Source organism: Miniopterus natalensis, chromosome 22 (genome assembly GCF_054644295.1).
Source record: "Miniopterus natalensis isolate mMinNat1 chromosome 22, mMinNat1.hap1, whole genome shotgun sequence".
In the NCBI taxonomy this organism is placed as follows: Eukaryota; Metazoa; Chordata; class Mammalia; order Chiroptera; family Miniopteridae; genus Miniopterus; species Miniopterus natalensis.
The window spans coordinates 13139972-13155173 of NC_142102.1; the positions used below are offsets into that span (position 1 = coordinate 13139972).

The following is a 15202-nucleotide window of genomic DNA, read 5'->3' on the forward strand; positions in this document are numbered from 1 at the left end:
ATTTCCTTATTGATTGATTTGAGAGCGAGAGAGAGAAGAAACGTGGGTTTGTTGCTCTGCTTACCGATGTGTCAGTGGTTGCTTGTTGTATGTGCCCTGACCGGGGTCCAACCCTCAGCCTTGGCGTCCTGAGCCGGCGCTCTAACCACCTGACATGACGGACGAAGCGTTGAGACGGAGATCATGTAAAAGGTGAACTCGGAAAAGATCTCAGGGGAGAATCTGACCAGTGTCCTCGAAGACGCTCAGGTTGTTTTCCTGAAATTGAAGACCTTGGAAGTCGGTGGGCTCTGGTGGTGGCGGGGACACATCCGGCATTTGCTGCCTGTGGGGGGGGGTGCCCCCCTGCTGGGGGCCTGTGTCAGGGTCAGAGTGGGGAGAGTTAGCTGCAGAGGCCAAGAGGAGTCGGGGCTCCATTTCCTCACAACCAGAGGGAGGGATGGGAGGAGGGAAACGTGGGTTCCCAGGGTCTGTTCGAGGAGAGACAAGGGGGCTGCGGGGAGCTAACACCACATGGACTCAATTTTCTGTATAAAAATCAGGTGAGGTCATCCAACAAGTGTCAGCGTTGGGGGGAGGGCGAGAGCAGAATGGAAAACAGAGAGAAGACAGGCCGGTTTTTGAAGTTTTAGCCTTAAATGTGTTGCGTGGGGGTGGGGGTGGGGGGTGGGGGCAGGATGAGGCGATTGGTGATGTTTTTTGTGGTTTTTTTTTTAAACAGAAGTCACCGATCTGCAAACGAGAGAAAGTTCAGGGCATTCGTTCATCGTCACCGATCTAAGTTATGATTTAATCCCTGTTTTTAAAATTGCTGACTCCCGAATGTCACGTGGTTTCTTTGCCCATCTAGAAAATGGCACGTATTTTGCCGTGGCCGGTAGCTCAGTTGGTTGGAGTGTCATCCCCATACGCAACGGTGGTGGGTTCGATCCCCGGTCAGAATCAGCCAGTGATGCATCAGTAACAGAGCAACAAATCGATGTTTCTCTCTCTCTCCTTTCCCCTCTCCCTCTCAAATCAATACGTAAAAATTTAAAAATCACACACACCTTAAAGGTACAGTTTGTGTATTTTTCGCAAAGCGATCCCTTTCACGTGCCCTGCCCTCTCCCCAGCTGAGAAATAGAACATCAGCAGCCCCCGCAAGCCTCGCCGTGACCCCTTCCAGTCATGAGGACGGCCCCTCCCGCGGCGACCCGGCTTCCTCATTTCTAACAGCTCAGATCAGATTTGCCTAAAACCAAAGGAACTTTAAAGTCAACCCACACCTGCTCCGTAGACCCATGGGGGAGATCTTAGGTCATTCATTTATGCCTCCAGTGGTGTGTCTGTGTGTGTGTGTGTGTGTCTGTGTGTGTACAGAGATGGGCTGGACAAGCTTCATCTTCCAGAAGCTGGTCCAAGGGGGTCACAAGTAAGATTAGCTTTTTTTTTTTTTTTTAAATATGTTTTTATTGATTTCAGAGAGAGGAAAGGAGAGGGAGAGAAACATCAACAACGAGTCATTGATCAGGTACCTCCTGCATGCCCCCTGCTCGGGGTTGAGCCCCGAAACCCGGGCAGGTCCCCTGACTGGGAATCGAACTTCCATCGCCTGGATCCTAGGTCGATGCTCAGCCTCTGAGCCACGCCAGCCAAGGGCAAGATTAGCTTCTGAGGTTTACGAGCAGAGGAGAGAAAGTGACGTCCCCATGGCCAAGGGAAGGACGCCTCTGGGACTCGGCCGTCTTCCATCTGGGCCCATTCATGAAACACAGGGGCCGCGGGGTGTGCGTGTGCACCATTGACACAGATAAAAAAGCTGCGTCCTGGGTGTCTGACGGTCACGCCCAGCCCTGCTGCTCAGTGTGGTCGCTGGGCCAGCAGCCCCAGCAGCACCTGGGAGCGTCTGAGAAACACAGGATCGCGGGCCTGGGGGGCCTCCTGCAGACCCAGGGAATCGGGACCTGCGTTCTAACCGGCTTCCCAGGGGCTCTGCGTCCAGCTTTCAAGGCTGGGAAATGCCGCTGTAGGGAGCTGTGGACTCCCGCGGTGGACAGCGCTTTATTTTACAGGCTGCTGTTTCATTTTTGCGGTCTTTGTTGCCATCTTGGGGCCACAATCTTAACAGCAATGAGTCAACTATAAAATACACCCCGTGCGGGACAAGTGGGAGATTTCTATTTTTAAAAAATTTATTTTATTGTTGGGAGTGTTACAGACATCCCCCTCGCCGCCCCTCCCCCCCGCTTTGCTCCCTTCCACCCACCTCCCACCCTGCCCCAGGCCTTCCCCTGTCGTCTGTGTCCATGTGAGAGCGTGTGAGATCTTTCTCCGATCTGTGTATTTCGCCTGGCATAATATTCTGCCTAGACGGGCCCGTTTCCCCTCCCCCTGTCTTTGCTGGCCGTCCAGGCCCGATTCCTGGCCTCTGACTACTAATTCACACCATCCCTTGGAACTAGTACTAGTAGGGCCATCCTCCCCTTGCCTGGGGTTTGCAGGATGACCAATCACCCCTCACGTCTCCTTGGCCCTTTATCTCCATCTTCTTTTACCACAATCCTTCTTTTCCCCCTCATCACCACCCCAACTTCTTGCTAACCTCGGTCCTCAACTGCCCTCTTTGTAGTCATTTATTCTTTCATTAAATTAATATTTGTGTTTACTGAGCAGCTCTGAGACTCCAGGTGCTCTTCTGGGACTGGGAGCCGCCACTGCGGTAAACACAGCAGAATAATCTCTTTTTAAAAAAATTAAATTTATTGGGGTGACAATAGTTAATATGAACGTATACGGTTCAGGTGTGGGTTTCCGTGTTGGAAGATCTGTATATTGCTCTGTGTGCCCACCACCTAAAGTTGTGTCTTCTCCTGTCACCATCTATGAAGCCCCCTTCACCTCCCACCCCCTTCGCTCTGGCAGCCACCACACTGCTGTTTGTGTCCACGAGTGTCAGTTTTATGTCCCACATGAGTGACATCACATGGGTCTTAGCTTTTTATTTCACCCAGCACAATGCTCTCGAGGTCCATCCATGTTGTTGCAAATTGCAGGATTTCGTCCTTTGTCAGGGCTGAGTAGTATTCCGCGGTGTACACGTCCCACCCCTTCTCTATCCAGGCCTCTACCGCAGGGCACTTTGGTTGCTTCCATGTCTTGGCCACTGTGAGTCATGCTGCAGTGAACACAGGGGTGCATATATGCAAATATGTGTTTTTGAGTTTTTTGGGGTATATACCCAGGAGAGGGAGGGATTGCTGGGTTGTATGGTAGGTCTCAGAATAACCTCTTGCTTCCTAGGGCTGTGCTTCCCGACACTGTAGCCACCAGCCATGTGTGGCTTTTTACATTTTATACATGAAAATATGAGGTAAAATTAAAATGCGTAGTTGACACCTTTTAAGTGGTCCAGTGATCGATAGCTCCAGTTGGCTAGTGGGTACTGGTGCTGGAAAGCACACATACAGAAATTTCCACCATCATGGCTCAGGGCTAGGATCCAGGAGATCACGGTTCGATTCCCGGTCAGGGCACATGCCCGGGTTGCGGGCTGGGCAGCGGATCCATGACTCTCTCATCATTAATGTTTCTATCTCTCTCTCCCTCTCCCTTCCTCTCTCTGAAATCAATAACGATATATTTAAAAATTAAAAAAAAAAAAAAATCTTTTGAAATGTACATAAATGGATTGAAAATAACCGACCCCTGTGAGGCTCGTGGGTTCCCAGGGCTTTACCTTTGCCATTCCTCGGCTCCACCACACGGTGGCAGCATCCGCCTACAGAAGCCGCCCACGCGCGCTAAGGTCTCGTCCCCAGTGGAAACTAGGTCTTGTCCCCAGTGGAAACTAGGTCTTGTCCCCAGTGGAAACTTCCAGCATCCTTCTGTTAGAAGTAAAAAAAATAAACCCTTGGGGGTATACGTGAAAAATAAAAATGGCACATATCTAATTAACCAAGGCCAGATACAATTACAGCGTTACCCAGAATTCTATTTATAGAGTCCAAAAAAAATGGGGCCCTGTGCTGTAGGTAACCGCTGTGCCTTGTGTATTGTGGATAATGCATGTGCATTAATTCTCCTGTGAATTATTTTTGCCTTCACCCAATCTTTGTTTTAAAATGCATGAAAACAGCCCTGGCTGCTTTGGCTCAGTGGTTAGAGCATCAGCCTGTGGACTGAAGGGTCCTGGGTTCAATTCCTGCCAAAGGCACATACCAATCAATGTGTCCTCGCACATTGATGTTCCTCTCTCTCTCTCTCCCTCTTCCACTCTCTCTGAAAAGCAATGAAAAAAATATCCTCAGATGACAATTAAAAATAAAAAATTAAAATAAATAAAATACAAGAAAATACACAACTCTCTCTCATCATGGATGTTTTTGTCTCTCCCTCTCCCTCCCTCAACTCTCTGAAACCAGTGAAAACATATACAATTTTTTTTTTTTTTTTTTTTAAGAAATACATTAAAACATTTCAGGCTTTTTTCTCTCTCTTTGCATTTTAAAATGAAAGAATTTCTCTGGCCTTTCCTTGAACCGATCAATCCATTTTTTTTTTTTTTTCGCCATCAGCTTCTTGCGAAAACAATAAGTGAAGGAAAATCTATACATTAGTCCCTGGTGGTGATCCTGCCAAGTTCAAGGCAGATTGCCACGTTCAGCATCTGGGACTGATCGTGTCTGCTGTGTTACCTCATCGATGGGCACACACCTTTCCCAGATGTACAAATTACAAAAGGCCGGCGGAGTCACAAGGAAAGACATTCAGTCTTCATGCTCTTGACCTTCTGCTGCAGCCGGGTGTGTGGGGATATGAAACCTAGGGAGAGAATCCTTCTAGGTCTGGTTTACCTAAATACTTGGCACGCCGCACAGGTGCTACACAGTGGGTCAGAGCCCCACCCTTTCGGGAGGCAGCCAACGGATGGGGTTTCTCTTTCTCTCTCTCTCCCCTCCACTCTCTCTGAAAAGCAATGGAAAAAAAAAAAAATCCTTGGGCTAGGATTAAAAACAACTAGTAGCTGCATGTGTGATAAGAGTTAGTATTACAAAGGAACTGTGTCTAAGTATTAAAAAATAGTTTTAGCATTCAGCATGTTATTTCAAAAATTAAGAACTGTCAACACATTAAGACTTTTTAGGGCAGCCTCTGGGCGTGGTGTGTGTGAGGTGGGGAGGCGTGGGTGGGGGAGCAGGGTCTGGATGGTCTAGAGGGTGATAGCGGGCTGGCTTTCCCCCAAGTTAATAAAGACGATCGTCCTGCAAAAAAGAAAAGAAATTTCAAGACGCGTTATTCGAGCACAGTACCGCAAATCTAGGATGTAGTATACAGTGAAAGGAAATGAAACCACCGAGAAAAGATGTTTAAAAAATATGTCCCAAATAAATTTGGATCAGAATCAGAACCACATTTACGTAACGAAAATGAGTGTGAAACCAAAATCGTACTTGGGAGCTAAGTTTATAGTTTCATATGTGTCGATGATTAAAAAAATAAAAATAAACCACGCGTTGAAATGAAGAGATTAAAGAGCCCCCCTGTAAACCTTATGGAGCATTGTGTTGCTGTTTTTAGATCATTTTTAAAAATCATAATTATGGTCCAGCCAGTGTGACTCAGGGATTAAGCATCGACCTATGAACCAGGAGATTGCGGTTGGATTCCGGTCAGGGCACACGCCCGGGTTGCAGGCTCCTCAATCCCCAGCAGGGGGCGAGCAGGAGGCAGCCCATCAATGACTCTCATCATCCATGTTTCTCTCCCTCTCCCTTCCTCTCTCTGAAATCAATAATAATAATAATAAAAAACATTTAAAAAAATCACAACTACTTTTACACAGGAGAAAAGTGCCTACGAAATATTATGAAGTCTGAAAAATTATGAGAGCGTGATGTACAAATTTCCACTTGACCCAACGAAGAGATGAGTCAACAAAATAAATATACTACCAACCGTGAAGAAATGCCAAAAAGTTTTGTTTTTGTTTTTTAAAATCACCCCCTTCGCCAAGGGCACAGAGTCGGGCTGGTTTATGGGGAAGTTTCTTCAAACCTGTGCTATTTAAACTACTCTTGGACGTGGGTAGGGGGGGAGGCCTGAGTGGGTTGTAGGCCTTGGGAGCCCTCGGGGCCTTTGGAGGTCGGAGGAAGCGCAGACGCTCATCTGCCGGCAGATCAGCCGGGTGCTCCAGGCCCCCCTGGCGGGGCCTCGGCCTCGGCCGTGGAGGCTTTTGGCCCCTGTGCAGAATGACACTGTAGGCGACACACCGAGGGAGCTGGGTCTCTCGTCTGGTGAATTCTCCGGGGGACCGAGCGCGCCGTCCACGGCTCCTTGGAGACGGTTGCTCTTAGTGCAGGTAACCGTGCGCTCGGCGGTCTAGGGAGGCGAGCGCCGTATTTACCCGACAATTACCCACTAACTCGGGCTCCCTGAGGACCAACGTCGTTTGGACAGATTGTACCCAGAGCGCCGCGTGGCGACAGCAAACAGTCCCGCCGGCCCATAGGCCTGGTCCACCTACGGCAGGTCCGTCTCTGTCCTGCTTTCTCTCCGGCCGGGGCCTCGGCGCATCTCGGAGCCTGTCCTTAAAACATACACCTACCCAGTTGCGCCGCAGGGCGGCGCTGTTGCCCGCGAGTGAAAGCAGGTTACGCACAGGCCCCAGAAACGGAGAGGGGGGGCCCGTCTCGCACCCACGGCCCTCGGGGGCCAGCCAGGTGCGCTCAGCTGCGCGCAGCCCGACGCGCGGTGTGGCTCGCGCCCTGCCCGCGGGACCCCCACGCCCGGCTTCCCCGGAACGGCCTTCCGCGCCGCTGGGGGTCCCCGGGGTCTCCGCGCAACAATGTAGCGTGGGCGGCCCCAGCGGCCTCATTTGCATACGCCGCGGCTCCGCCAATGGGCTGCGCGGGGGCTCGGCGCGCGGGGCTGCCCGCTGCGTGCGCGCGTGTGTGCGGGTGTGACAGCCGCTGAGGCCCTGGCGGTGGCCGTGGCCGTGGCCGTGGCCGTGGGAGGCGGGCCCGGCGCCGGCGCCCGCGCCCCCTGCGCATCGCGGCCCCGTGGCCCGGCCCAGCCCAGAGACCCCCAGCCCCGGCCGGCCGCGCGCAGCCGCGATGTCGGTGGCGGGGCTGAAGAAGCAGTTCCACAAAGCCAGCCAGGTGGGGGCGCCGAGCGGGGCGGGGGCGGGGGCGGCTGGGAGCCGGGTCCCGAGGCTCCGCGGCCTTTGGGCGCCTGTCCTGGGCTCCGCGTCTTCCCGCCCAAGAGCGCGCGCGGGGGTGGAGAGACCGGCCGGCTCGCTCCTCCCCACCCCCCGCCCGCGCTCCGGCCGGAGCCGCTGGAATTCGGAGGGTCCGCGGGGGGCGCGCGGGGTGGCGGCCGCGGGAGGGGGGTGCGGGCGGTGCGGGCATCCCGAGGCCCCGCGCCTGCCTCTCCCTCCCGGCGCCGGGGGGAGAGCTTGAGAGTGCGGTGCCCGCGCGCACGGGCGTCGGCGGGGGGGGGGGGGGCCGTGTCCTGGGCCCACCCGGGGCTCCCCGCGCGCGCGCCTCGCGATGCACCCGCTGGACTGACTGCGCCTCACTCCGGTCCAGCCCCCCCCCCCTCCAACCGCCATCCTTCCTCTCCCACCGTCGCCCCGGGATTGGCCACAGGGTCCTGCTCTCCAAGGGCCATCAGCCCAGGTGGGGAGACCCCTGGACAGACACGTAAACAGTGTTAGACACGGCTCCACGTGCAGAGCGCGGGGGGCAACACCCGGGGAGCTTCCCGGAGGAGGAGACGTCCTCGGGGGAGGAGGGGTTGGGGGGTGGGGGTTGGGAGGGAAGGAGGGAAGGAGGGAAGGGCGTTGTGTGCAGAGGAAACAGGAAAACAGGCCGGGAGGCGTGCAATGGGCATGTTGACAAGGCAGTTTGTATCCCAGTACGCAGCCTGTTCCAGCCACACTGGGAAATCTATCCATTGCCTGCACCCCTGGATCTGTTGCTCCATCCCTCCCTCCCCACAGCCCCCCCAAGGTTTGCTAGGGCCGGGTGGACGGACATCATAAGGAACCCACGCTCCTGAGGTCTCATCCTGCGTCTCCCACACATTGGCCCCTGAAAAGCAGCTGGAGTTAGGGGGTCCTCTTGTGGGCTGAGGCTGAGGCACTGCGGTTCCCTCAGTCACTCCCTTTCCATTCAAGAGACAGGAGGGACCCGGTTCCCGGCTGGGGGTGGGCCCTGGGTGGGTGGGGGTGCTCCTCAGGCAGATAAAGAGGCCTGCAGGAGGGGCCAGTTGGTGAGGGGAGATGGTGGACTCCCTGCTGACCCTGAGCACTCGGAGGGGTCTGTGGGACCTTCAGATGTCCCTGGCCTGGGGTCAGGTGCGTATCCTGACCTGGGGGCGCAGGGTGTGAGACCAAGACTTGGGCTACAGACTCTTTTGGCATTTCCAGCCTACATGGAGGTTTAAAATTTTTTAAGTGCAAATGGAAATGAGAAAATGCACAATGAGCTAAATATGGACTCTAGGGAGCACCCACCTTTTGGGACACGTTTAGCCCAGTACTTGGTAAGTGTGGCCACTCTATATATATCCACAGGATAAATGAGACTTTTGGTGCTGGAGGGGCACAGGAAGGAAGGAGCTAGGAGAATGGGGCGGGAGTGTCATGGAAACCCAGAGCGGGAGGATGTCCACAGTGCCGCTGGGAGCTAGGCATTGAGGGGTGATCTTAGGCTGGGTGTCCCCGTGGGCAGGGCCGTGACTGTCATCGCTGGCCGGTCTCCTTCGCACCGGCCAGGGAACTTACCACCTGTTTTGAAAAAAAAAATTTTTATTGGGTATGGACGTCATAGGAGCAAATCGCAGAGATGACCGAGACTCAGCTCTTGGGTAATTCCAGTTGGTTTCTGACCACTAACCAGCGTGATGCGTGGTTCAGATCTCTCTAAGTTACCGGTATTGGAGAAATGCTGTGCTGGTGATGGCGGAGGCTGTTTGGTTTAAGCACCCATCGTCGGTCCTTTCCAGTGAAATGAGCAAAGGGTCTCATTTAGTTTTTTTTTTTTTTTTTGAGTGTGCTGAAATATTTGGGACTTTGAGCATAAAGTTATCACAGATTCTGTCTGGGCTTGACAGTCCACACTTTTTTTGTGGCCACGTTGCCCACTTAGATACGTTTTTATCTGTTCTAGAAATCTGTCCAAGAACTCCTGCAGCGTGACGGATTGGGTGGAGAAATTAGAGGGGTTTTAACATGATAAGAGGGAGCAGGGTAGTAAAAAAATGGCACATGTTTCTCTTAGACATTTTAATAGCAGGTTTTAATTCGTGGAGAGTTTTCCCTGGGGCAGGGGAACAGGAGTCCTGGGTTATGTAAGTGGCTTAATAAAATTCCCAGGGGTCCAGGCCTGGCTCTGCCAATAGCCGGCTCTGTGACCGTGGGAGTGTGATTTAACCCATCTGGACCTTGGTTTCTCTCTGTGTGATGGATTCGAGGATTTAGAAGCCGAGTCTGTGTTCTAACATTGATAGAGGTGACATTTGCACAACTCTGGGAATGTACTAAAAAGCACTGAATTGCCCAATTAATGGGCAGATTGTACGGTGTGTGAATCACAGCATAGTACAGTGTGTGTATATGTATTTGTATACTTCCCAGTTGTGAACATTTTAAAAAATGTTTTTAATGATTTTTAGAGTGAGGAAGAGAGAGAGAAACATCAATGATGAGAGAGTGATTGATCGGCTGCCTCCTGCACGTCCCCACAACCTGGTCATGTGCCCTGACCAGGAATCAAACCTCGATCTCTTGGATCCTGGGTCGACGCTCAACCACCGAGCCACACCACCCAGGCCCAGTTCTGAAAATTTTAATTATTCCACTTAAAATATTTCAGAGAAAGACAAAGCTGATGAGGTTGGTCGTTTACACATAAAGAAACCAAGACCTGGACAAACATGGTCTCTGTCAGTGACAGGCAAGTTAAAATGAACTGATAACCTCCTGGTTAACTGGCCCTTCTTTCCTGATAACCTCCCTCACCTCTGAAGGGGGGGAAATCCCCTCTTTACAGAGAATGAAGAACTGTAAACCCAGGGGTTCTGCATCCTGTCGGGAGCACGTGGAGACCGGCAGGAAGGGGGGGGGGGAATAAACTAAAACAAGAAGAGAACAGGTTAAAAACAAAACGTAATTCTTCCTGCCAGCATTGGGACCAGAACCCGAGTGTCCCAAGTGCGTAATTCAATACTTTAAAAAACAACCACCTTCTCCGGTTGGGGTGCAGCTTGAGTTTTTAGAGGTACATTCAGATATCTTACAGACGGCATCGTGGTTTCCTGCGAAACGTGGTGCCTGACCAATAAAAATATAACATGCTGCACGGCCCTGCTGGTGTGGCTCAGTGGTTGAGCGCCGACCTATGAACCAAGAGGTCAGGGTTCAATTCCAGGTCAGGGTTGTGGGCCCATCCCCAGCAGGGGGCACGCAGGACGCAGCTGATGGATGTTTCTCATTGATGCTTCTGTCTCTCTAACCCTCTCCTTTCCCCTCTCTTTCAAAATCAACAAAAACATATTTAAAAATATATATGTAACGAGCCTGAGAGTCTGGGGAACAGCCTCATCTCCCCTATTTTTTCCCCTCTCCCCAAACTAACCACAGAGTGATGACACTAGATGATGGTGACAGTGTGGGCTAAGAAATTGACCCCCCCCCCCTTACATAGCAGTGCCCTTTAGCCTGTCATGCGACCCAGCAACCATAGGGAATGTGGGACTGTCACGCAGCTTTTTGGGGGGTAACTTTCCCCCTTTCTCTTTTAATGCATCGACCAGAAAAAGGAGCGGTCACAAGGGGCCTGGACATTTACCCTGCAGCGGCAGGCTGGCCATTTACGGGGTAAACACTCCTGCGAAGGATGTTCTCTGTAAACCGATGAGACTCCCTGGGGAGGCAACGAGTGTCTCCTGTTCCCTTTTGTCATTGGAGACGGAGATAAAAGGGCACTTTGCAAAATCCGTAATGATGTTTTTTTTTCCCCCCTCGTGAGCCTAATGATTTTTACAGTTGTTTAATGGTCAGAAAAAAAAAAAAAAAAATCAAAAGAATAGTATTTCATGACACAGGATGGTAGCTGCGCGCGGTTCAGAGCCCAGCGCCCTGGGCATCGCCCTGCTCGTTGGCATACGCGTTGTCCCATGTTCCCTATGACGTCAGAGCCGAACAGCGGTGACGTAGGCCGCGCGGAGCGCAGGGCCCGAGATCCTGGCGTCCGGCCCTTTGCAGGAAAAGTCCACCGAGCTCTGTCCCGAACCGTCTGTGGGGGGTTTATGGGCGCTGGACGCACCTTTCTGAAGCCCTGCACCGAGCTCCCCAAAAGCGTTTCCTCCGCGTCTGCACTTGGGTGGTTGTGCGTTTGGGTTGTTTGTTTGTTTTTGGAGCCTCTCCAACCCCCTTAACAAGCCTGATTCCCCCTGGGGGCCTGGGGACGGGCCTCGCTTTGGAATAGACGTGTCCTTTGTGGTTCAGGAGACTCCCGGACCCCAGGGGTCCCCTCTGCTCGGGGGGGGGGGGGGGGGGGGGGGGGGCCCGGCTGTGGCACGCCCAGAGCGCCCCTGTCCAGGGCGCAGGGTGCTGGAGACGGGGGCCCCGCGCGCGCTGGTTACCCGAGACTTCGTTTTCCAGTTACAGGTTGCCCGGCGTTTTTTTGCGCCTGGTTTGTAATTACTCACCCGGCAAACAGTCCTCATCCCCCCACCCCCACCCCCACCCCCACCCATGGGTGCTTCCACCATCGGTCCCTTCGTGCTTTAATTATTCCGGTTTCATGGTGGAGCCTCAGAAAGCTTTTTCCTGCCAGCTCAGTCCCGGCCTAACTTTCCCCCCAGGGCTCAGAAAGGACTCCTGGGGGGGGGGGTGATGTCATTTTCGTGGTTCTGCCCCCTCTCCAGCGGTTCCTTGGATGAAAGGCGCGGCGTTTCCGTTGGCGAGCCCCGTGCTAAGGGGCGCGCTCGCTGGGTCCCCTTGGCAAGGGCGCTGCGCCCTGATGTTCTGGTGGGAGAGGCCCGGGCGCGCCCCGGGTTATAGGCTTTTTCCGGAAACTTCATGCAGAAATTATGTGAACCAGATGGTACCCTTCTGAGCTGCCAGACATGCATCTTTTTTTAAAGAAACGTGCGGCGTGGTGTGCTGGTCTCCTTGGGAGACGTGGGGTTCCTCTGGGCATGCAGAGGAGCCCAACCCGCCAGCCTTGGTCAGTTGTTTGGAGCTTGGATAAGGAGTGTGTGACCTCAGAAGACCGGCAGAGAGAGTTAAGGAACAGGCGTTACTGGGTTTGTTTAATTTACTTTTTTGAGAACAGCAGGCCCCATAGACTTAGCTTAAAAAAGAAGGTGTATACTCCATGATTTTTTTTTTTTCTTTCTTTCTCCTTTGATTTGCCACTTAGACCTCGCAGGGGGCACCTGGGGCGGTGAGAGTCAGGTGGGTTACAGGGCGGGGAGATGGCCAAGGCCCAGGAGATGAAGGGACGGTGAGGGCCGAGTCATTTCAAGGAAAGCTAACGGCTCGGGCCGTGTCGCCGTGAGAAGACAGGACTTGGGAGAACCTGCAGGTTCTGGAAGGGGCACAGCCCGCGGGGAGACCGCTCTGAGCGGGCGGGAGACCAGCGCTCTCCTTACCTCGAACACTGGCCCTAAGCAGGGAGGCGCTGGGTCGCTCTGCAGATGCTACAGAGAGCAAAGAGCATCATTTCCAGGTTCCAGGAGGCCCCCCCCCCCGCCAGGTGGTGGGGACACCTGGCTGGGGGTCTCAGCTCAGCCACTTAAGTAGCCGTGTGAGCTTGTGAATTTATTTGTAAATCCGGTCACATTTGTGTTAAAATGAGAAGCATTCATTCACTTCATAGTAATTCTCCGTTTAAAAATTTAACCAGTTAAATCGCTCCAGCGGCTCACCCCATGTATACATGGGTTTCGGCTTTAATGTCGTTTATATTTTCTGCTGTTTCACTTCTCGCTGGCTGTTCATCCAGGAAGCCAGACCTTCCCTGGTAATTCATCGCTCCGTAGTGGGATTAAGGAATAACCCTGTTTTTAACGTTAAGACTTGATCGTTTCAGATTCAGTTTTTGTTGGTGTGATAAATACTGGCCTCTGTCCAATTTAACAGGTTGGTCAGTGTTGGTTCCCGTTAAATTTAAGAACTATATTAAGAGAACTTTCAGGAAGATGATTTTTAAACTTTTGGGAAAAGGAAAGAGAACAATGTTCTGTAAAGAACATGATCTTGATGTCGTGCCCCCCCCTCTAATTATCTAGAAATATGAGTAATCCAGGGACTTCACCCTGGAATAGGTAGAAACTAGCCTGTCGTTTCTCGAAGGAGTTTGCAATTCCTTTGGAGAGATTCCTCCCCACCCCAGCCTCTTTCACCAAATCTATTTTGTTTTTATTTGTTTTTAAACTTTAAAAAAAATATTTTAATTGATTTTTTTTTTAGAAAGGGAGAGAAAGAGAGAGAGAGAAACACTGATGAGAGAGAAACATCCATCGGCTGCCTCCTGCGCGCCCCTTACTGGGGATCGAGCCCGAAACCCAGGCATGTGCCCTGACCTGGAATTGAACCGGTGACCTCTTGGCTCATGGGTTGATGCTCAACCATTGAGCCACACGGGCTGGGCCCTAAATCTATTTTAAATTATACTCTTGGAAAAAAATTCAGCCAAAATCAGTGCCCAAAATATTTGCTGTGGTTTCGCGTTTATTGTCTGAGGCCCTTCCACTTGGGCCCACACACTGTCTCCATCCCCATGGACGCGCCCGCCCAGTGCTGGGCCCACTGAATACAGTAACGTATGGGGTTTGGCCACCACGGCCTTAGGAGGAGAGAGAGACAGAAGAGAGTGTTATGGAAGGCTTAAGGACTTTTTTTTCTTATTTGGCGATACAAAGTGCTTCTTGTTATTAACGCGTGTGCAGTCGTCAGACGACTTCATCCAGAATGCACAGCAGTTCTGTGGTACAGCTCCGCCTGGTGCAAAATACCTCATTTTGTATAGAAATGGCAGAATTGCTTCATGTAGACAGGACAGAAGGAATCTGTTTCATTCACATATGAATAAAACGTCTTTGTTCATGTGAAAGAAAAGTGCCTCTTATTGTTTGGAAGCTGTGTGAATTTTAAATTAAGCTGATGGCCACTATATGATATCTTTCGGGGGGGGGGGAAGTTTAGCTTTGCTGATGCAGTAATCCTCCATTAATAAGAATGAATCATGATCCGGGAAAGTCGAGGCTTGGGGGGGGTCTGTGTGAGTGTGTTTAAATGTAAACATACATGTAAAAAGGCCTATGTGTTGATCCACGCTATTGATGTTGAGCTTCCTGGCAGCCACGGTGAAAAGTGGGAGGCAATCAGTTCATCTTTCCTGTGGCTCCAGGAAGGGCTACTTAACGCATGTCTACCTCCAGGCAGGGGTGTGGCATTCAGGCTTCTCCGGAGAAAACCTGCCAGTCGGAAGTGCAGGTCGAGTAAGGGATGCTGTAGGCGCTGGCACCCCGTGTAGAAGGTGCCTGCTCTGGAGAGCCACCTGCCGCAAAAATAGGGCTGGCGGGAGTGCCTGGTGCCCGGTCACACCAGCTCTCCAGCTGCTCGTGTGAACTCTGAGGTGCTCACTGGTCCTTAGCAAAATGAGAAAATATAAGGACAAATAAGGGGGTGGGGAGTGAGTTTCTAGCAAATCTGAAGTTACTTGATTTCAGAGATTGCGTTTGTCCTATCATGTTAGTATCTAAGGGACCTTTTTTTTTTTTTTATAAAGTAGAAATTCTTTTCTAGGAAAACGGAAACTTGGAAACACTTTGTAATAGTTATTATTAATGATCAAGTTTTGTATTTATTTTATAACAGTGAATGTTTTATAATACAATTAGGAAATAATTATATTCTATAATTAACTTACGGTAACAACAGATGTCACTTTTGTGACCAGTAGATAGATATGAGGGTGAGTTTTTGCATCACGACCACCCATTTCCAAAGGATTCGTGGACGATACCTTTATGTAAGCAAGCTTCTAAAGTGCATTTAAAGTGGGTCTTGAATGGCGAAAACCAGGTTTACAGGTGATTTTTCTGAAGGGCTGAGCGGAAAGAGAGGGTAACATTCATTTCTATCCCTTCTCTGATCAGCATCTCAAAACGGGCCAGCCGCACATTTTACTTGTGACTATTTATTTGC

At 51.6% G+C, this 15202-nt stretch overlaps 1 protein-coding gene across 5 annotated transcripts in view; it reads left to right on the top strand.

The window, feature by feature from the left end:
- SH3GL3 (SH3 domain containing GRB2 like 3, endophilin A3) overlaps positions 1-15202 on the top strand; it is a 103508-nt gene that overhangs the window by 73148 nt on the left and 15158 nt on the right. For 3 of the 5 annotated variants that reach the window (XM_087829237.1, XM_087829236.1, XM_087829234.1), the window contains exon 1: positions 7022-7139. The exons of the other annotated variants lie outside the window; for them this stretch is intronic. In XM_087829237.1, coding sequence (XP_087685363.1) covers positions 7095-7139 — 45 coding nt within the window. In that variant the 5' untranslated portion in view covers positions 7022-7094. Of the gene's footprint in view, positions 1-7021; positions 7140-15202 lie in introns of those variants that run through there. 5 annotated transcript variants of the gene reach the window in all.